The 22,535-nt window shown below is 48.7% G+C and overlaps 1 protein-coding gene across 4 annotated transcripts in view; it reads left to right on the top strand.

The window, feature by feature from the left end:
* The window catches only part of SLC4A5 (solute carrier family 4 member 5), a gene marked incomplete at both ends in the record, with an annotated part of 91,180 nt that overhangs the window by 44,618 nt on the left and 24,027 nt on the right, over positions 1-22,535 (top strand). For all 4 annotated transcript variants that reach the window (XM_080711013.1, XM_080711015.1, XM_080711014.1 and 1 more), the window contains 11 exons: positions 357-452; positions 3,251-3,306; positions 6,694-6,851; positions 7,986-8,073; positions 8,959-9,113; positions 9,901-10,089; positions 12,316-12,490; positions 13,958-14,091; positions 14,809-15,080; positions 20,058-20,116; positions 21,080-21,280. In XM_080711013.1, coding sequence (XP_080567139.1) covers positions 357-452; positions 3,251-3,306; positions 6,694-6,851; positions 7,986-8,073; positions 8,959-9,113; positions 9,901-10,089; positions 12,316-12,490; positions 13,958-14,091; positions 14,809-15,080; positions 20,058-20,116; positions 21,080-21,280 — 1,583 coding nt within the window. The remainder of the gene's footprint in view (positions 1-356; positions 453-3,250; positions 3,307-6,693; positions 6,852-7,985; positions 8,074-8,958; positions 9,114-9,900; positions 10,090-12,315; positions 12,491-13,957; positions 14,092-14,808; positions 15,081-20,057; positions 20,117-21,079; positions 21,281-22,535) is intronic.

Raw genomic sequence — 22,535 nt, 5'->3', positions numbered from 1 at the left:
CTATGGGGCAGCTGCTGTCCTCATCCCCAGATGAGCTGCCCGAGGCACAGAGAGGCTAAAACACTGGCCTAAGGTCACACAGCCGGGAAGTGGTGGAACCACAAATGAGCACAGCAGTTTCCTACGCCCGGCCCCAGCTTAATCAATTGTGTACCTAGCTCACGTCCAACAGTACAAATATTTTGTCTATAATCTTATTCAGATTATTAACTCAATTCCAACAAGTTCTTCCTGGAAGGAGAAGAGTCATACCTTGCAGGCTGGCTTTATTTAGTTCAAGCGACTGTACCAGGCTGATGAGAGCCCGCGCTGCAGCGAGGCTGCCTGAGCCAAGCACTGTCTGTTCCTCCTCCCAGATCGCAGCCCTGCCCGGAGCCCTGCGGCTGGTCCGAGCCTGCGCCGCTCCACGGAGGACCTGAGGGTGCGGCAAAGTGCCAACTACGGACACCTGTGTGAGTGTGCGCCCTGCTGTGCAGTGACAGCTTTGTTCTGGCTGTTACGGGTGTGGAATTCCACATGTTCACAGATGGAGGAGGCGGGGTCCGGGATCTGTCTAGCGTTCTCAGGACATGCACCAGGAGACACCTAACCTGGGCTACTCTCGGGGCCTGATTAACACCCATCATCGCCCAAAGAATTCCTCTGGAAAATGGAGCTCTAAAACAATTCCTGGCCTAATCAATAGCGATCCTAGGTTCTAGGTGTGCTTATCTTAGTCTACAACTTTGTTTTCATTAAACCAATCATTTCCCCTGTTCTCTCATGAGAACTCTTCCTAGAAACAAAATTAAAAGAAGCGAGGTTCCTTCCCAAGCCAGGCAGATGGTGTTCCCATCACTGGGGAGACTCATCACCCCCAACAACAGATGTGGGCAGAGTTTGCTCGGAATGGATTAGGGGGCTTGTGAGGTGAAAGGTCACCGTCGGCCCTCCTCAGGTGGTTCATCAGGGGTAAACAGCTGTGGGGAAAGAAAAGAAAGAACTTGGAAAATGAAGAGAAAAGGTGACATGGGCTATTTTCCTTTGAATACTTTTATTAAAGTGCTGACATAGGAACAGATGCAGCCTGGAGCTATGCTGTAGCCCAGGCCAGAGGAATGCCTGGGGGGAACGTGGCCCCTGGCCACGACCTCTGCCACAGAAGGCGTCTGCTCCAGGCTTTTCTCCTAGTCCTGCAGTCTCTTAGCTTTGTTATTCTATGTGATGCTGCAGGGACTAGCGGTCAGTGATCGGACATGGGGTGGGGAAGACTTTCACTCAGTCACCATCTTGTACCAGGTGCCTCTGTGCCTGACGCTGCTTCTTCCTGGGAGCCTGGACAAGAGGTGTGAACAGGTGACTACAGCCCTGTGTGAACTGGGTCGTGGCCAAGCTGTGCACCCCACCCTGAGGTGGCCCAGTGCACGGACCGCAGATGGGGACGCCTCAGAGAGGAGGAGACCTGTCACTGAGTCTTGGAGAATAGACAGGAGTTTTCCAGAAAAAGGAAGGAGGAAGAATGTTGCAGATGGCGTTGATGTTGATTGATTGATTAGAAGTCTCATTTATGAACGACAATGAAGTCATAATGATTTTTTTTTAATTATTATTAGAGAAACAAGACAGCAGAGGGGGCTGGGGGAGAAGAGAGAGAGAGAGAGAGAGAGAAAGAGAGAGAGAGAGAGAGAGAGAGGTGTCTCCTACTTGTCCTTCTACCAACATCTTGCTTTTATGAGAGTTTTAACCAAAACATTGTAATCACAGGAGACAGCAAAGTAGCCATGGAATGAGTCAGGGAAAAACATCAAGATGAATCAGGGAAGGAAAGGGTAAACAAGGAAGTTCGGGTCTTTGCGTACTGTCTCATTTGGTCCTTGGGATTTGTCTGCATGCCCCTCCCCAGTGGGCACTTGTGCTCACTTGTGCCCCTCCCAAGCTGGACCGAGGTGACCTCCAAGCTGATGATCAACAAGGCTTCCAACAGAAGAAGGTGTTCTAAACAAAGGACACACACAGCAGGCGAAGGGAAGGAGCTGTCAAGGGAAGCCCACTGGCTCAGTTCACTAGGAGGACAAGGGTTAAGGGGAAGAGAGGGTCAAATCAAAGGGCCCGTGTGCCTCACAAAAGAAACCAAATGTCATCCTGAAGTCACCTTCAGGGGACCCAGGAAAAGCTTGAAGCAGGAGCATGCCATGATCGATCGCACTTTTATCTGAGAACAAATAAACTAGAAGGGGGAAAGACCCAAGAGAGGAAAGACGGGTGGGACATACAGGCTAGTGGGAAGTTTGGTCTGTGGAATAGGGAGGAGCCAGAGCTGACTCCCAGGTTCCTCTGAGTGGCTGGTGGTAGGATCAGGGATGCCGACTGGAATTGTGTCTGTGGGGAAAACGATTTGGTGGAAGAAATTGAGCTGAGTTTAAGACACCAGGTGAGGCTGCTCCAACAGGTCTGGAGCTCAGAGGAGAGATGGAACTGGAGATCCAGCCTGGGCGCACTGGGAACAATGGGAGTGCATATGACTGACCAGAGAGGGAGAGGGGAGCCTCTGAGGGCATGAGGACAGATTCAAGACCCCGGGGAGAGCCAAGCAGGAGAGGACCCTGGGATGGAACAAGAGAAGAGCCAAGGATAACGCTGTTCTGGAAGCAAGGGTGGCCATGGGCCCCATCCCAAGAAAGTATAGTCTGAGTGTGTCCACTGGCTTGGGCTGCTGTGGGAAGTAAAAGCTGATTCCTAGGAGAAGGAACTCTTGACAGTTCAGAGAATGCACTGTTGTTGTGGTCCCCATAGGGAGCCCATCTCCCTTCCCCTGCCAGCCTGTACCCTCAGCCCATCTCTAAAGACTCTCATGGAGGACAGAGGCAAAACTGGTCTCTCTTGCCAACAAATTCCAAGCTTTGTGACAACTGGCACCTCATCTGAATATGAATCTCTGCCCCCCTTCTCGCCCTCACCTGGCACAAAGCCTGTACCTGAAGAAGACATCTTAGTAAAGTCCAAGATGGTGCTGGGGCCAACTGGCAGAGAGCAGGGTGCAGTCGATTGAGACGTGAGGCAGAAGAGTGGAACCTGGAGTCTAGCTACTCTTTCAAGAAAGTTTCCATTGAAGGGAAGGAGTGAGCAGATGCTAACTTATGGAGATTCTTGATTAAGGGAGAGAAGGTCTTGCTTTAGTGTTTGAACACGGGAGAGGCATGAGTAGGGGCCAAGGGAAAAGGACCCATGGGAGCCCGGCTTCCCTGATAGACTCTTTTTCCTTCTCTCCTAGGTCACGCCCAAAGCAGAAGCATGAATGACATCTCTCGCACCCCAAACACAGACCAGGTAGCGAAGTCCCTGCACTTGGCTGCAGTGGGGGACCAGGGCAGAAAGAAACCTTTGAGTTTCTTCCCAGGGAAGAGAGCCGCTGTGGGCAAAACTCTACTCCTACAGGGAGTGGTGGTCCCCTGAAACAACCCTGTTGGGGGTACTGGGCTGCCTTGATGACTCTGCTGAACTCACTATTCAGGTACTGACTGCATCCCAGGGGCTGGCTCTGTGTCAGGCCCTAAGATTGGGTGACATTATCTGATGTGGTGCCAGCTGTCCCTGAGCTTGGGATTTGTTGGGACCCCATGATCCATAAGCACTATTAAAGATGGGATGGGGCTGAGGCTGGCAGAGAGGAAGAAGTGGGGCCTCCCATGGAGAGAACAAGGAGAGTTAATCAGACTGCCCAGTAGTTCATCTTCTTCCTTGGCTAGGACAGAACATCAGCCCTCATCTCCCTCTAGGAGATCAGATTCCTCAGGCCCACATCCAGGAACCTTGATATTTTCTGGTCCCCTCACCTGTGCCCCAAGGAGAAAGGAGAAAAGATAACTAAAGAAACCTGAAACTTAGTGAGGAGTCCACAGGAGCTTGGGCGTCTTCCAGGCTTTCAAGGCATCCTCAAGTTTCATGCAAGGCAAAAACAAAAGTCAGCCCCTAACAATAATAACGGCAACCAACACCGAAGGTCTAAGCACTGCACATGCTATGCCATGCCAAAAGTTTTCTATGCATCATGAAGGTGCTATTTTCTTTCTCATTTTACTAAAAGAACATGGAGGCTGAACCCAGGGAGGCCAAATGTAGTTAAATAACATGCCCAAGTCTACACTGCTGAGAGGTAGCAGAACCGTTATTTGATCCAGGCATCCTGACTCAGGAGCCCTTATAAGGAGTATTTTGAAACAAGTCAGTATATTGAAATATTTGGAGAGGAACACTCATTCTGTGGTAAAGCCCTGAGAAGAAAGGATTACCCAGACCTTCATAACCTATTTTAATGACGGTATAAGAGGAGATAGTAATACTGTCTATTGCTTTTACCAGTCAATGCTTTCTTGATGTAGGGATTGAAATCCAACACCTGGTGCCACTGTCCATTTGTGGCATCTGTGGACTGTATGCCCATGGGTACTCTTATGTGTAAGCCCAGAGGCATAAGCCTGTCCTCTTTCTCCATTCTTGTTTTGTGCAAAGCTAAACTTCATAACCATCCCAAGCTGGTGGATTCTCAGCCTCCCCCCTCCCCGGGTCAGAATCCCTGTGGAGTCAGTGGGGTCCCTGGTTGGACAAGACAAAGGTCAGGCTGTGACCAGCCCAGGATGATCAGAACACTCTCTCATGACCCCATTTCTGTGATGTCACCACCCTGACCTACTGACCAAATATGTCACAACCTTCCAGGAAGGACCAAGGCTCTGTTTTATTTCCTCTTTTCTCCTGGATAACTCCAAAGGTGTTGCTTTCAAAGCCTCATTTTCTAGGGTGCTCCTGCCCTCCTCTCCTTTCCTCCCCATGAGCCTTAGCCCCAGACTAATGCTTAGGGGCATGGAGCATGGGGACAGTGGTTACCCTGGTATACCCAGCCCTCCATCCTAAAGAACACTGCTTATTAATCAGCTAGCCATGCCTGGAGCAAAAGGACTTTTGAATTTGGGGGCTCTGGCCTTCCCATCAACTTCTGGCCCTGCTTCTTCTCGTTGTCTTAGGATCCTTGGGGCTGTTTCTGGTTGCCTGGATAGTTGTGGAGTTTTGGGTTTCCCTATTGGATTTAAAATGCTAAGGGGAGCCGGGCGTGGTGGCGCACGCTTGTGATCCCAGTACTTGGGAGGCTGAGACAGGAGGATCACGCAGGTTTGAAGCCAGCCTCAGCTACTTAGTGAGGCTCTCAGCAATATAGGGAGACCCTGTTTCCAAATAAAATATAAAATAGGTCTGGGAGTATAGCCCGGAGGTAGAAAGCCCCTGGGTTCCATCCTCAGTACCACTAAATCAATCAATCAATAAATAAATAACAAGGGGTAGCCCTTGCTCACATGAGCTTCCAGTATGTGTTATACCCCTCAAGAGCCAAGTTGGGAAACAGCTGTGGGCACAGAGGGGAAGGACCTGTTGGTTCATGCCCATGCCCAATCAGATCCCTTCCCAGGGACAGGAAGAGATGCAAGGGAGCTGTGTCTCCACTGAGTCTACAAGAAATAGACATTTCTATGCCTAAGGAAAGATTCCATCCGATGAGAATTTGGAGGGGAAATTGTGGCATCCACAGGCGTTCCCTTCAGAACTGGCCTTCCCCTTCCCGTGTCTGCCACTAGAGACGGAAACCAACCCTGCCCTCAAGCATTCCCGCTCCTTCCTCCTTTTTTTTTTTTTTTTTTTTTTTTTGGTGGTGGTACTGGGATTCCTGGAAGCCCTTCTACCTCCGGGCTACACTCCCAGACCTATTTTTACATTTTTGTTTGGAAACAGGGTCTCCTAAGCCAATGCGCGCGGCTGGCTTCTAACCTGCGCGATCCTCCTGTCTCTGCCTCCCAAGCACGGGGATTACAAGCGTGTGCCACCACGCCCGGCCTCCTTTCTCCTTTAAGGTCATCTCTGTCCCTTGTCCATCCCCTCACTGCCCAAATGGAAAGCAATCTGAAAAAGCAATTTATTCTAAGATGTTAAGGACTAAGAAGAGCTTGTGTCCATACCTGGGGTCTTTTCATCATAAAAGAGGACACAGAAAATGAAGTCATAAACACAGAGGGTGGGAATGAGTTTGGGCAGAGGGCTTGTCACATCGCTTGACCCTGTTACTCTGTGTGGTCTTCCTGCCCTAGACAGACAGTAGTCAGCAGAACTGCAAGGACCACCTTGATATTGTCAGCTAGAAAGCCTTAGAAGTTATGGGTTTTTCAGGAGGTCCCCTCGGGGTGCGCTGGGGGCACAGAGTCTTCTTCAGGCTTGGAGACTGATCCTGGGGTTTCTATGAGCCAGGAAGCGTGATAAAGAGAAAACAAAGCCCATCCACCCTAACCATCAGAGCAGGCCTGTCCTTCCTTCTGCCACCAAGGGGCAGCATTGCAGTCCCTGTCGGCTCAGTACAGGAGGCTATGGGTGAGACCTGGGGCCGACCCCTCAGCCCACACAGTGGAGCAGTTCCCCCATCGAGGATGGCTTCAGGGATCTAGTCACAGCCAGTTCTTTCCCATCGACAAGGGCCTATTTGGTCTCCGGGGTTAGGCGACATCATCTCTTCATCTGTGGACTCAGGGAGAGCATTTGGTTATTTCTTTCAGTGTCTTGGGAAGTGCTGGGAGAAATTTTTAAAGTTAGGCCTCTAGTGCTGTCTGAATGGGAGGAAGGAAGGAAGAACATGTGGAATATTCTCGGGTATCTCATTTCCTCCTCTCCAAACAGCGGAAAAATAAGTTCATGAAGAAGATCCCCAAGGACTCGGAAGCCTCCAATGTGCTCGTGGGTGAGGTGGACTTTCTGGACCAGCCATTTATCGCGTTTGTGCGTCTTATCCAGTCGGCCATGCTAGGCGGGGTGACCGAGGTGCCTGTCCCCACCAGGTGAGAGCCACTGACACCGCCGCTGTGCCTGTTCTCAAAGTCCATGCGGTTAGCAATAGAACTGTTAGGGACACCCCTAAGGCTAGAGATTTGCTGGAAAAAAGTTTTAGAGTTTATTTAAAATAATCAGGCACACCAAAACAAAACAAAACAAAACAAAAAAAACATCAGGCATAGCTGGGCATGGTGCTGCACACTTGTAATCCCAGAGCTTGGGAGGCTGAGACAGGAGGATCTCACAGGTTCAAAGCCAGCCCCAGCTACTTAGTGAGGCTCTCATAACTTAGTGAGACCCTGTTTCCAAATAAAGTATAAAATAGGTCTGGGAGTATAGCCCAGAGGTAGAAAAGGCCCTGGGTTCCACCCCCAGTACCACCAAAATAACAATAACAATAATAATAATAATAATAATAATCAGGCATAAACCAGGCATTGGCAAGGTATTTCTATAATCTCAGTACTTGGGAGGCTGAGACAGGAGGATCACTGATTTGAAACCAGTCTCAGTAATTTAGAGAGACTCTTAGCAATCTATTGAGACCCAACCCTCTTTCACAATAAAAAGGGCTGGGGGTGTAGTTCAGAGGTGGAATGCCCCTGAATTCAACCCCCAAGTATCACAAAAAATAAATAAATAAAATAAAAATAAATGCACCCCATTGTAATTCCAGCATTTGGGAGGCTGAGACTAGAGAATCATGGTTCACAGATAGCCTCAGCTACTTAGTGAGGCCCTCTGCAACTCAGTGAGACCCTGTCTCAAAATAAAGAATAAAAAAGAGGGCAGGGGGTGTAGCTCGGAGTTCGAATGCCCCTGGGTTCTATCCCCAGACCCGCAAAACAAACAAACAAACAAACAAATGCACCAATAAATGCATATTAAAATAAATAAAAGTAAAAGTAAAATAATCATAAAAGAAAAGGAGACAATATCAGGGAGAGAAGCTGCTGGGCGGGCGTGGGCAGCAAAGGTGGAGATGCTCCAGTGGGAGCTGAAAAGCTTCTACCACAAATGTCAGATTCACAGGGAGGGAGCTAAAAAGTTCACAGTGGATACTGTTGGAGGCCAAAGAGTTCCTCACTCTACCTGCTTCTATTTTTCTTTCTCACCATTCTCCTTCATCTTCTTGGCAGATTTCTGTTCATACTGCTGGGACCTTCTGGGAGAGCAAAATCCTACAATGAAATTGGCCGCGCCATCGCGACCCTCATGGTAGATGACGTAAGTGGTAACGGGAAGCCCGTGCTCCTGCGTGTCATGGCGCCTGCACCAAGCACTGCACCTTCGCTCGCTCGCTGAGTTATCCAACAGGCACATTCGAGCACCTAGTGTGTGTGAGGGCCTGTGCAGGGTAGTGAAGGTGGCTACTGTCCTTAAGGAGCGCCGATCAAGTGGGAGGGACAGATCTATAATAATAAAGCTACCCATGCACCCACTGCCTCAGGAATTGAGGAGAGCCTCCCAGGTGAGGACGCCTTAAGCTAAGGATGAGCAGGGAGTAGGTGAGCCCAGCACGAGCCTAGGAGGCAAAGGCTGGGTGGAGGTGGTCCAAGGTAGACTCAGTGTGAGCGCTTTGAGGACGGGAAGTGAAGCCAGAGAAGTGAGCCGGAGATGACAGAAAGTCTGTGAGCAGAGCCTAGAGTGCACACTCTGTCATCTCGAGGGCTTTAAACACAAGCATGACCTGATCCAATCTGTAAGTCAGAAAGCGTGCTGCAGAGACAGCGTGCACACTGCCTCTAAGGGTGAAGAGCTGGGGAGTAATGAATGGATTGGAGGTATCTGAGTTTCTTAGACTGGGCCTTACAGTCTAATAAGATTGCTCTGTAGAAAACTGAAACCAGTAAGGTCAGGTAACTCCATCAAAGCCTGGCAGGAGAACTTTGGAGAGCTGTCTCGGGTCCACGATGGCCTGTCTTCCCCTGGAGCTGCTGCCCAATAAGGCCTGGTTTCCCAGTGTGCTATGTTCTCACACCACACTGGAGGAGCTGGCGGTGGGAGCAGAGGCTGAAAGCGAGTCTTGTGCAGCCTGCTGCGATGTGTTCCCAGAGCCGGATAAGGAAGGGATGTCACAGGAGAGCTGACCCTTCTCTCCTTCCTCTCCAGCTCTTCAGTGACGTGGCCTATAAAGCCCGCAATCGGGAAGACCTGATCGCAGGCATTGATGAGTTTCTGGATGAGGTCATTGTCCTTCCTCCGGGAGAATGGGACCCGAATATCCGAATTGAGCCCCCCAAGAAGGTGCCCTCTGCTGACAAGAGGTGTGTGTGTGTGAGAGAGAGAGAGAGAGTGGAGTGGTGGGGAGGAGGATAGGAGGTTAGGGGAACAATTTAGTATCATTGTATTTTTCTTTGTAAAAAAACAAAATCAGAAGCAAGCCGGGCATGGTGGCACACGCTTGTGATACCAGCATTGGAGAGGCTGAGACCGGAGGATCACAGTTCGCGTGGACAGCTTCAGCTACTTAGAGAGGCTCTAGCATCTCAGTGAAACCCTGTTACAAAATTGAAAGGACTAAAAAATAGGGCTGGGTTTGTACTTCAGAGGTACAATGCCCCTGGGTTCCATCCCCAGTACCACACACACACACACACACACACACAAAAAAAAAAAAAAAAAACAGAAGCAAATATGGCTAAAAGTAAATGTCTGTAAAAGCAAGTGTATTGTTAGATTACTTTTCACTGTCGTGTGTGTGTATGTGTGTGTGTGTGTTACTGAGGGTAGAACCCAGGGGCTTTTCTACCTCCCAGACCTTTTTTAGACTTTATTTGGAAACAGGGTCTCACTAAGTTGCTGAGAGCCTCACTAAGTAGCTGAGGCTGGCTTTGAACCTGCGCGATCCTCCTGTCTCAGCCTCCCAAGCGCTGGGATTACAAGCGTGCGCCACCACGCCTGGCTTCTCTGTCTTTTAAGTTATTTTTACTGAGGAGAAGAGCAGTGCTCCAGGGACAGTCTGGGGAGGGGGACAGTCCGGGGAGGGGGACAGTCTGGGGGGGCCCCCAACATCAGCAGCCCCACTGTCTTCCCATCCCCTTTCTCTTCCAGGAAATCCGTGTTCTCCCTGGCCGAGCTGGGCCAAATGAATGGCTCCGTGGGAGGAGGCGGCACCTCAGCTGGAGGAGGAGGTGGAGGCGGCGGGGCTGGTGGCAGCGGGGCTGGCCCAGCAGGCAGCGGGGATGAAGCTGAGATGCCAGCCATGCACGAAATCGGGGAGGAGCTTATCTGGACAGGAAGGTGCCCACCCAAGAACTGACCCACCCTGCTGTCCTTTCCACTTCTCTCTTTTGCACTCTTTAGAGTCCTTCCCCACCATGGTGTGTAGTGTCCACTCTGGGCCATCGAGTAGACCACCGTAGTCTTTCCCTCCTTGTGCCCTCCAAGCCCATCTTGGATCGGGAAAGGTTTTCCTCAGGGGAGGAGAATGGGAGGCCTGCACAGGATTGGGGAAGGGAACCCAAACTTTTCATTGGACACCCTTTGGTACCTGTATTCATTTCCTAAGGCTATCAAACAAAATACCATGAACCAGGAGGTGCAAAACAGCAGGAAGGTATTCTCACACCAATCTGGAGGCCAGAAGTTCCAAATCAAGATGTGAACAGAGCCCTGCTCCCTCTGAGTTTTCTTCCTTCCCTCTTCCTAATTCCTTATGGGAGCCAACTATCCTTGCATTCCTCGACTTGCGGCTGCAGCACTCCAGCTTCCATGTCAGTATGTGGGCTTTTCCCTGTAAGGCTCTGTCATTATTTTATTTTATTTTTTATTTTTTTTAATTTTTGGTACTGAAGATTGAACCCAGAGGCATTCTACCTTCAAGCTACGCCCCAGCCCTATATTTTCTTTTCTCATTTGAAAACAGGGTCTCACTAGATTGCTGAGAGCCTCACTAAGTTGTTGAGGCTGGCTTTGAACTTGTGATCCTCTTGTTTCGGCCTCCTAAATACTGGGTTTACAAATGTGTGCCACCATGCCTAGCTCAGGGGCTCTGTCTTTAGATAGCATTCTATTATTATTATTTTTTTCTGGTACTTGGGATTGGACCCAGGGACAATCGACCTCTGAGCTATACCCCCAGCCCTTTTTATTTTGAAACAGTGTCTTGCTAAGTACTGAGGCTGGCTTTGAACCTATCATCCTCCTATCTCAGCCTCCCAAGTACTAAGATTACAGCTATGTGCCACCACACCTGGCTACATTGTCCTCTTTTTATAAGGACACCTGTCATATTGGAGGTGAGCCCACATTAATAATTTCATTGTAAATGTATTACCTCTGCAAAGACCTTATTTCTAAGTAATCATAGTAATGGACAGTTTTTTTTTAAAAAAAAAAAACTTTTTGTTCTGGGAATTAAACCAAGAGCCCTTCTACCTCCACGCTACATCCCCACCCTTATTTCATTTTTTATTTTATTTTGAAACAAGGCCTCGATAAGTTGCTGAGAATCTTGCTAAGTTGCGGTGCTTTGTTAAATTGCTGAGACAGGCCTTGAGCCTGAGATTCTTCTGTCTCATACCAAGTACTAGAATTACAGACATGTGCATCACACCCAGCCTCTTTCTTTCTTTCTTTCTTTCTTCCTTTCTTTCTTTCTTTCTTTCAAGAGAACAAGACAATTCTCCTGGCTCTTGGAATCACTCAGGTTGATCTAGACTTCAGGAAGGACATGATTCTGTACAGCTATGTACAAATGATGACTTTGAGAATGAAGTCATGTTTTATATGCACTTGGTTTTATATCAATGGTTCTCAGCTGAAAACAACTTTTCCTTCCCTTAATCCCCACCTCGCTTTCTACGGCCTGGCTCAGGAGATTCGGCAATGCCCAGACACTTTCATTTGTCACAACTGGAGGGGAAATGCCACTGACGCCTAGAGTATGGGGGTCAGGGAGGCTGCTAAATACCCCACTAGGCATAAGACAGCTCCCCAGCAAAGGATTATCCCCTCCAAAATATCAGTAGTACTGAGGTTGAGAAACAGGGATTCACAGTAAACACTGTTCCCAAACCTAAAATTTCCAGCTCTGCTGTTGCAGAAATCAAAGAGACCAATTATAAGCGTTTGTGCCTGCCTTTAATGAATCTCTGTTGTAACCTGTCTCCTATAGTTGGACATACCCATGTTTACCAAGCACAGGAGCCCTGTGGGTGGTCAGGGCTGTGAGGAGGAACATCATCTGTGGACTCTAGGATGCTCATTCACTGTCAAATATTCAGACCTTCCCTCTCCCAGACAGGCTATGTCTACTCTTCCCAGTATGGATGGTGCTGACTACAAAACTTTTGGTCCTGCAAGAATTCATCACTGGTTCTAAATGTTCTGGCAGAAAGATCCTTGTCCTCATCCACCCTGGTCAAGTTCCCTTCATTACCCCAGATTCCGTAAGACCCTAAAAACATCCCTGCCCCCTGACTCATGTCTTTGGTGAGAAAACAGCCCCGGGCCTGTCTCAAGCAGGTTCTTTGGAGGACTGTATCTGGATGTGAAGAGAAAGCTGCCCTGGTTCCCAAGTGACTTCTACGATGGCTTCCACATCCAGTCCATTTCTACCATCCTATTCATCTACCTCGGCTGTATCACCAACGCAATCACCTTCGGTGGGCTCCTGGGTGACGCCACCGACAACTATCAGGTGTGTGTGAGCTGGGGCCAGGATTGTAAGGTCAGTAGAATCTGCTGCCACCTGGTGGCGATAAGGAAATTCATCCCATGAGCCCAACAGCAGGTTTTCACCCACCACCCAGATTTGGGGCATCACTTTTTGCAAAATAATAATAATATTTAAATATAATAAGTAATGTGAAATATATTGGTAATTTAAAATATATTGACAAGACATAACATAATAATACAAACTAATGACCAATTTTAAAGATAATATAAATAGGCTTTTAAGGGAGAATCATCTACCTTGCTTGTAACTTTTCTCACTGATACTTGACTGAACTTAATTATCACATTTAGTTGAGTTTCTAATTGTGGCCTTCTCCCTACATTTTTTTGAAGGAATACAAGAGATTAAACCCAGGACCATTCTACCTCTGAGCTATACCCCCAGCCCTTTTTATTTTGCTGACTTTCTTGCCTAGTTGCTTCAGATTGGCCTTGAACCTGAGATCAGCTCCCCTAAGCATTAGGAATTCAGGCCTGTGCCACAGACCCTGGCTCCCCTACATTTTTGTTTTAACCAACTCTGATTTCTTAGTTTGGAATTAAGAATATTTATAGAAGACTCGTAAGTTGTGACCATGACAACAATGCAGAGCTCCCTGGGAAAAATAGCTTCACAGAGATGCCCACCTGTTTCCTGGGCAAGGGTCCTCTCCAGTGGATGCCACCGGGGGTAGAATCATTGAAAATACCCGTTTTCGTGGACAGGTTGTGATGAACACCTATTGCCAGCTCATACCTCTTCCTGGAGGTCCAGTCCCGTGTCTTGGGCACGTCTGTATGCCTGCCCCTTGAGATTCCCCCAACTCACACAGGTGACACCACATCCCTTATCTCCTCTCCTGACCTGCTTGCTATTCATGGTCCTCTCCCAGCATAACAGGTGACACTCTGGTTCACCTAGCTGACCGCACCAGAACTAGGCCTCATCCTTAACTCCTAAACCCCAGCTTCCCCTCGTGGCCCTCGTGGCGTCAGGGCATGCTCATGCTTCCCTCTCAAGCCTCATGCTCCAGCATGCTCGTTCTCGGCTCTCCTGGCTCACTCACCCACACTACAGCCATCTTCTATCAGTCCTGATCATCTTCAAGTTCTTCAAACACACGCTCCCTTTCAGCTTTTGTATACACACACTGCTGCCTTGTTGGGGACACTCTTTCTCTTTCCTCCACTTAACCCTGTTCTCCTGGACAATCTCTATTCATCCTTCAGTCTCAGCCTCCATATCTACATCTAGGGGGCCTTTCTGACTCCCCTTCTCTCCTGTGGCACCCAGGGTCCATCCCAGCTTACCATACTCCTTGGCATTGGCTCTCAACCAGGGGTAATTTTGACCCGAGGAGACATTGGGCATTGTCCAGAGATAGTTTCAGTCATCACAATTGGGAGGAGGATGGCTATTAGCGTCTTCCACTTCTTGTGTCCTCAGGGAGTGATGGAGAGCTTCCTGGGCACTGCCATGGCCGGCTCCTTGTTCTGCCTCTTCTCGGGACAGCCTCTGATCATCCTCAGCAGCACCGGGCCCATCCTCATCTTTGAGAAGCTCCTCTTCGACTTCAGCAAGTAGGTGCCCCCTGGTGGTGCCCCGTGCCTGCACTTGTTCTCGGGGTGCTTAGCCCAGGCCAGCAGAGGACTGCGCCCAGCAGGGGTAAGGAGGTGCCAAAGCCGTCACTATGGGAGGGCTGTCAGATGGCTCCTCCTGACTCCCGCCAGCCACCTGCCTTTAAGTCATCTCAGTGCATATTAGCACAGCCCATAGGGAGCAACCCAGGCAAGAGAGGAGGAAAAAATTCTTACCACTCTGCTCACAAGCAGTCAAGACTCAAGAGTCGGTGTATTGTGTATGAAAGAAAAGTCTTGGGCTGGAGATCAGAAGGTTGCACACAGACCCGAGCACCTCCTATCACTCCAGGCTCAGCGCCTTATCTACAACACAAGGGTTTAGATTCCACTCTTTCTAAAGCTCACTCCAGCCCTGTTCACCTGAGCCCTGTTCACCTGAAATTGCTTGTGTTCTCCTCAATCTGAGTGCTCTTACCAGCTATGTGAGCACTATGGTGTCTTAGCACCTTCCCAACACCACATGAGATCTTTTCCTAGAATTCTCAAAGATCAGGCAACCCCACCTAGGAACTATCCCTGGGCCCGGTTTTCTTGTTCTTCTTAGAAGAGCATCTGTGCCAGAGGAGGGGAGGATGAGCTGGTCTGGGAGGGTTTGGGGAACTGAGCACAGGCAGGAGCCCGGGGCTGGAGGCCCCTCGCTTTCCCTCTGCCTTCCAGAGGCAATGGGCTGGACTACATGGAGTTCCGCCTCTGGATTGGCCTTCACTCAGCCATCCAGTGCCTTATCCTGGTGGCCACAGACGCCAGCTTTATCATCAAGTATATCACCCGCTTCACGGAGGAGGGCTTCTCCACCCTCATCAGCTTCATCTTCATCTACGATGCCATTAAGAAGATGATCGGTGCCTTCAGGAACTACCCCATCAACATGGACTTCAAGCCCGACTACATCACCACCTACAAGTGCGAGTGCGTCGCCCCCGACACAGGTGACCGGTAACCCCACGTGTGCTCTGGGCCCCCACTCGCCCGCCCTCCCACTCTCCCCTATCACCACAGCTCCCCATCGAACACAGAGTGAGCCTCTGAGAAGGGCTGTTCAGCCTGGCGTCCCAAGGGGGAAAATGGGGCATCAAACTCAGTTTTTTGAAAGAAACCAAGGAGACAGCAACCCTAACAAGAGTCACAGTATCAGCACCCAGGGTTATAATCAAGAGGGTGTGGAGATACCTTAGGAAGAATTAAGGCGTGATTTGCCTCCATAGGAGATGGGGGTGATGTGGAGGCCACACCTATTGGGATCCTGTTCAAGCCAGAGGTAGACCAGATGGTGCCTAGAATCCCTCTCAGTCCCATCAGTACATGACACCTCTCCCCAACACATTGCTCCAGGGTGGTCACATACCTTATAAGGTGAGACCAGGCCAAAGTGATGGGCGTCTAAGGAGCAGCTGGAGAGCCTGGGGGCATTTAGCCTCACGAGGATATGTCAGGTGTGAGAGCCCTCCTCAATCCAGGTGAATGGTAAGCAGAAGATCCAGGGAGCCAGACGCTGGCTGAGTTTAGGGACGAATTTAACAGTGGTTGAGCTGGCATCATGGGAGATATCGGTCATCTTGGTCGGTAGCCAGTTACTTAGACTCTGCAGGCCCATGTGCCAAGAGTGTTGTAAAAAGGATCTCCAGCTGGGTGCAGTGGTGTACCCCTGTAAATCCAGTACTTGGGAAGCTGAGATAGCAGGATTGCAGGTTTGAGGCCAACTTCAACAATTTAGGGAGACCCTGTTTCAAATTTTTTTAAAAATATGAAAAGAACTGGTGTATAGTACTGAGGTAGAATGTCCCTGCCTTCTTTACCTTAAAATAGATGGAAACCAGGCATGGTGGTGCACACTTGTAATCCCAATACTCGGGAGGCTGAGAAAGGAGGATATGGGTTTGCATCCAGCGTCAGCTACTTAGGCCCTTCGCAACGTAATGAGACCCTGTTTCAAAATAAAGACTAAAAAATCGGGCTGGGCATAGCTTGGAGGTAGAATGCCCTGGGTTCAATCCCCAGCACCACACCAAAAGAAGAAAAAAAAAAAAAGTAGGATCCTCACACTGGTTTGAGAGTCTAAATCAACCAAAAGGTCAAGGTTCCACATAGAGTCTAACCTCCTGTCCCACTTCAAGGTCATAAGTCTTCAGTGGGATGTACCCAGAGTGCCCCTGTGCTGCAGAGCTGGGGCAGAAGATGCACCCGCCCTTCTCCAAGCACCACCAGGCTGAACTCAGAGAGAGAAAGCTGAGGCCCAGAGGCCGCCCAAGGGCATGCCAGACTTCAGTTTCCCTAGCTATAAAAGAGGAATGTTGGCCCTGACTATTTTATGGAACTCTTTGGGGGGTTTTATATCTATGCCCAGATTGGGTTAGAGGAAATAAGTAAATATTAGATTGTTCAGTTCCTTAATATATTATTATGATCCAGGCACAGTGGTGCATGCCTATAATCCCAGCTGCTTGGAAGGCTGAGGCAAAGGATGGCAAGTCCAAGGCCAACCTAGGCAACTTAGTGAAGTCCTGTCTAAAAAAAAAAATTATAAAATGGCTGTGCAGCCAGGCATGGTAGTGAACGCTTGTAATCCCAGCATTCGGGAGGTGGAGACCATAGGATTGCAGTTCATGGACAGCCTCGGCCTCGTAGCGAGGCCCTTCGCAACTCAGTGAGACCTTGTTTTTAAAATAAAAAGACTAAAAAAATAGGGCTGGGGGCATAGCTTGTAGGTAGAATGCCCCTGAGTTCCATCCCCAGTACCAGGAAAAAAAAAAAATGGCTATGGATCTATGGATGTATCTCAGTGGTAGATAGCTTTCCTGGCATGAATGAGGCTGGATTCATTCCATTAAGCACACATTTCTCAGAAACATGACTTTTAGAATCACATGTCCTTGAGCTCTTTTTAGAAACAGTCCACATTCATATAAGAAGCTTTGTCTATTCTGAGAGTCATCTGTCCACAGGAGAAATCAAACCTGGGAGTAGCCTAGGAACGGGATGTGGGAGCACATGAGACGGGACTCAAGGGGCATCATGAAGCCTCTTTGTTTACAGATAGCGTCCCCTCTGGCCTGGCCCAGGTGTTTGGTATCACCTCATTCTTTTGGGCCATACTATTGTCCTGGTTCTCAAAGTGCAGTCCCCAGACAGCATCACCATCACCATCACCATCTGAGAACTTGTCAGAATTGCAGATTTTAGGCCCCACCCAGGACCTGCTGAATCAGAAACTCTGGGGTAAGGCCCGAGCCTCTGGGGGTTAATGGGCCTTCCAGGCGCTCTGGACACACTCTCGAGTTTGAGAACTTCGGCTTTATCGGACTATTATTTAGTAGTAGTGAGCCATTATTAGCTACTAACACCATTACCAGCTACTAATACCAAGAAGATTATATCCTTAGTTTCTTTGCAGAGAGTCCATTTTGTTTAGGAGGATATGGAAAGGAAAGTTCTAGGCATGGAGGAGACTAGGGAGTTGAGAACCAACTCTGGGTTTTTTCCAGCTCACGGGCCACCTTCCTGCTAATTGTTCCATACCCCTAGTTTTACTGCAAAAGCCAGTCTAACTGTGACAGGCCAGCATTCTTTGTTGCTCTTTATAAACGCTTGTCCAGGGGCACTCTCTTCATATTGCATTTCATTTCCATTGTAACTGATTTGTATTCTGTTTACGGATGCTGCAAACACTGATTTGGCTGCTTCCAATCCCAAGTGAGTACCACTTTTCGCACGCTAGAATTTTAGAGTGTTTTGGGACCCTTTCTGGAATGTTCCATGTTGTATCTCTTCCATCTTTATCTCAGGTGGTTTTCACACAAACTCTACAAAGTTCTCGACAGAAAAGAAAAGAAGCCAGGCACAGTGGCACATGTCTGTAACCCCAGTACTTAGGGAGACAGAGACAGGATTGCAGGTTCAAGGCCATCCTGAGCAGCTTAGCAAGGTCCTATTTCAAAATGGAAAATAAAATAGGGCTGGGTGTATAGCTCAGAGACGGAATGCCCCTGGGCTCAGTCCTCAGTATAGATAGATGATAGACAGACAGACAGACAGATAACCTAAGCAGAAGACATCAAGAGGATGCCTGGCCTGAAAACACTGGGTAGTGAGGGTAGTGGGGAAGTGTCTGAAGTCCTCGGGCATAAGCACTAACATTCTGTAGCTTTTTATTTTTTTGGTACTGGGGGTGGAACCCAGAGGCTTTTCTACCTCCAGGCTGCACTCCCAGACCTATTTTATATTTTATTTGGAAACAGGGTATCACTAAGTTGCTGAGAGCCTCACTAAGTAGCCGAGGCTGGCTTCGAACCTGCGCGATTCTCCTGTCCCAGCCTCCCAAGCGCGGGGAATTCCAAGCGTGCGCCACCACGCCCAGCCATTCTGTAGCATTTGAATGGCAGCCCCAAGTCAGTCTTGCCCAGCTTCTCTCTCTGATGAAAACTGTACGTCCTGTTCTCTTGGTCAGTGATGAGAGGAAAAGTAACAGATATCTCTGATTTCTAGTTAGTGTAGCTTTTTTTTTTTTTTTTTTCCCCAGTATTGAGGATTGAACCCAGGGGCATTCTACCTCTGAGCTACAACTCCAGCCCTATTTTTTTTAGTTCATTATTTTGAAACAGGGTCTCACTAAATTGCGGAAGGCCTCACTAAGCTGCTGAGGCTGGCTGGGAACTTGTGATCCTCCTGTCTCAGTCTCCCAAGTACTGGGATTACAAGTGCATACCACCACGCCTGGTAGAAGTGTAGCTTTCTTCAGAACAATCTTAACATACTTCTAGGTCTGTAGAATTTCTAGGAATATTCTTCTCTGAGTCAAGACTGAGTTTCTTAGCCACTCAGCCCACCTGCCCAGGTAACGAGCAACTTAGGCCATATCCAACCCTGGAGCAGCCTGCTGGAGGTTGGAGGCAGCCTCAGATGAAACACTTCTTTCTGGGTTTCTATGCAAGTTAGGACATGGCTGGTGTTCCTCGCTCTCCCCAAACCTGCTTAGTCTCTCTGGGCCTCAGTTGCCTCATCTGCAAAATGGGGACAGTTTATGGAGATTTGGGGATTTAGGAGATGAATATGTATGAATTTTGCATAGTGCATGGCATGGAGTTAGTTCTTTAAAAATGTCCTTAAACCAGGTGTGGTGGCGCATGCTCATAATCTCAGTACTTGGGAAGCTGAGTCAGGAGGATCACAGGTTCAAAGCCAGCCTCAGCAACTTAGTGAGGCTCTCAGCAGTGTAGTGAGATCCTGTTTCCAAATAAGAAATAAAATTAGGCTGGAGGTATAGCTTGGTGGTAGAATGCCTCTGGGTTCAATCCCCAATACCCAAATAAACAAATAAATAAATAAATAAATATAATAAAAAATAAAAATGTCTTTAACAGCACAGAAACAGGCCTAGTGTCCAGTAGGGGTTCACAAGGCACAATATTCGCTAACATGTCTTAGCACCAGATTTATTATTTTAGTTTTTAAAACCAGCTGTTCAGCCAGGCATGGTGGTGCACGCTTGTGATCCCCACACTTGGGAGACAGAAACAGGAAGGCTTAAGAGACCCTGTTTCCAAATAAAAATGTAAAAATAGGTCTGGGAGTGTAGCCCAAAGGTAGAAGGGTTTCCAGGAAGCCCAGTACCACCACACACACACACACACACAAAAAAAAAAAAAAAAAAAAAAAAAAAGACAGCTGTTCATTGTGGGGCAGGAGTTGTCCTACACTGGCCCAGCTGTTGTCTGAGTGGTGGCCTGCGGCTCCCTCCCACCACCATCCCTCATGGGAGGCACGAGACAGGCAGGTGAGGAAGGGCCAGGTATGATGTCCTCGCAGTGGAAGGAACTGGAGGGAGAGGAGAAGGGCGAGGGCCAGCGGGGGCTGCAGGCTGCCCACTCAGAAGCCTCTGACCCGTCCCCGTGTCCTGTGCTTACCTACAGTGAATACAACCGTGTTCAATGCCTCAGCCTCGCCAGCACCCAACATCAACGCTTCTCTGGTGAGTCCCTTCCCTTAGGTCCGTCAAGTGCTTTTGTTTCGGAGATGGGGTGAGAAGAGAATTGGGAAACTGAGACCAACTCATGGTAACCCAGACACAGAGATGGTAACCAACTCATGGTAACTCAGAGATCGACCCCGGGGTACCCGCAGAGCTTTGCAGATGAATACTTTTAAGTATATACTGTAAACATCCGATTTTAAAACATGTCCCATGTTATTAAGTGGATATACATTAATATGATGTGCACATAGCCGGGCCTGGTGGCGCACACCTGTAATCCCAGCACTTGGGAGGCTGAGACGGGAAGATCACAGGTTTGTGGCCAGCCTCAGCTACTTAGTGAGGCCCTCTGCAATTTAGTGAGACCCTGTTTCAAAGGTAAAGAATAAAAAATGGGGCTGGGGTGTAGCTTGGAGGTAGAATGCCCCTGAGTTCAATCCCTAATAATACCACACACACACACACACACACACACACACACACACACACACACACAAAAAAAAAAAATAGGTCTACTGTACCTCTGAGGTAGAATGTGTCTGGGTTCAATCCCCATTACCCTCCCCGCAGCACACACGAGTGCACGTGGGCACACACACACACACACACACACACACACACACACACATACACTCAACTAGAGGAAGATGTCAGTAGTTCTGTAGTTGACGGACTGGGGCAGGGCCGAAGCCTACCAAGGAGTGCCTCCTCCCCACCCCAGCCTGTTCCTCCTTGCTAGCAAAGCCTGGCATCCTAGAAAGCACGCATCAGCTCCTGACTCCCCAGGGAGCTGCTGGCTTATTCCTTGACACAACCTGTCCTCAGGAGCACCACTGCTGAGACCACTGTGGCCCCTCAGTGGGTGGGCGGGTGTGCAGCTGCCTGGGACCACAGGGGGAAGGATGTGGCCAATCTTCCAGGAGAGTCCTGACCTTTTCTCTCCCGTGCTTGCTCTCCAAGTACAACCCCCTTAACCTCACAGCGCTGGACTGGTCCCTGCTGAGCAAGAAGGAGTGCTTGAGCTATGGCGGGCGCCTGCTTGGGAGCTCCTGCCAGTTCATCCCAGACCTGGCACTCATGTCCTTCATCCTTTTCTTTGGGACTTACTCCATGACCTTTACTCTGAAGAAGTTCAAATTCAGCCGCTATTTCCCTACCAAGGTAAGTTTGCCCTGCAGTTGGGAGGGACCTACAGTCAGACCTGGGCTAAAGGAAGGCCCTTAAAGCAGGGCCACCACATGGACTCTGGCCCATGGGGGCTTTTCACATTAAGAGCATAGATTTTGGAGTCAGGGAGGACTGGCTTCCCTTGGGCTCCAGCCCCAGGACAACACTTGGCATTTTCAACTTTAACTTTAGCCTTTCTGTGTACTAGTAACTTGCTGTGTTTTTTTTTTTTGGTTTTTTTTTTTTTTTTTTTTTTTGGTGGTACTGGGGTTCCTGGAAGCCCTTCTACCTCCGGGCTACACTCCCAGACCTATTTTATATTTTTGAAACAGGGTCTCTTACGCCAGCGCGGCTGGCCTCGAACCTGCGCGATCCTCCTGTCTCCACCTCCCAAGCGCGGGGATTACAAGCGTGCGCCACCACGCCCGGCTACTTGCTGTGTTTTTTAAAGCTTCCAGTGCCCTAATGACTAATGAAGTTGAACACTTTTCCTGGTTTTTTGCTGTATAGCCATTCGAGACTTTCTTTTTGTGTTTTCCTAAATCTCTTACACAGCCGGGCATGGTGGCACCCGCGTGTAATCCCAGCATTTGGGAGGCTTGTGATAGGAGGATGGTGGTTCGCAGACAGCCTCAGCTACTTAGTGAGGTGCTTTGCAACTCAGCGAGACCCTGTTTCAAAATAAAGAATAATAATTAAAAAAAAAAAAGAAGGGTAGGGTTGGAGCTCAGAGGTAGAATGCCCCTGGGTTCCATCCCCAAACACACACACACACACACACACACACACACACACACACATACATCGCACATTTATATTGGGTTGCTTTTTCTTATTTGCAAGAGTTATTTATTTATTTATTTATTTATTTATTTATTTATTTTTTGGTGGTACTGGGGTTCCTGGAAGGCCTTCTACCTCCGGGATACACTCTCAGACCTATTTTATATTTTTTATTTATTTGGAAACAGGGTCTCTTAAGCCAGAGAGGCTGACTATGAACCTACCCCATCCTCCTGTCTCCGCCTCCCAAGCACAGGGATTACAAGCGTGTGCCACCACGCCCAGCTGCAAGAGTTCTTTATATATTCTGAGTAGAAAAAAAAAAAAAACTTTTGTGATCATAAGGTTGCAGTATCTTTTCCCACTCTGTGAAAGGCCTTTTTACTTCCTTAGTGGAATCTTTTGATTCACAGGAATTCTAAGTTGTACTGTAATCAAATACAGTAGTTTTCCTCAAGTAAAATAT

This window comes from Muscardinus avellanarius, assembly GCF_963383645.1.
Source record: "Muscardinus avellanarius genome assembly, chromosome: 15".
Taxonomy (NCBI): Eukaryota; Metazoa; Chordata; class Mammalia; order Rodentia; family Gliridae; genus Muscardinus; species Muscardinus avellanarius.
This window is presented reverse-complemented; position numbering and strand designations above follow the sequence as displayed.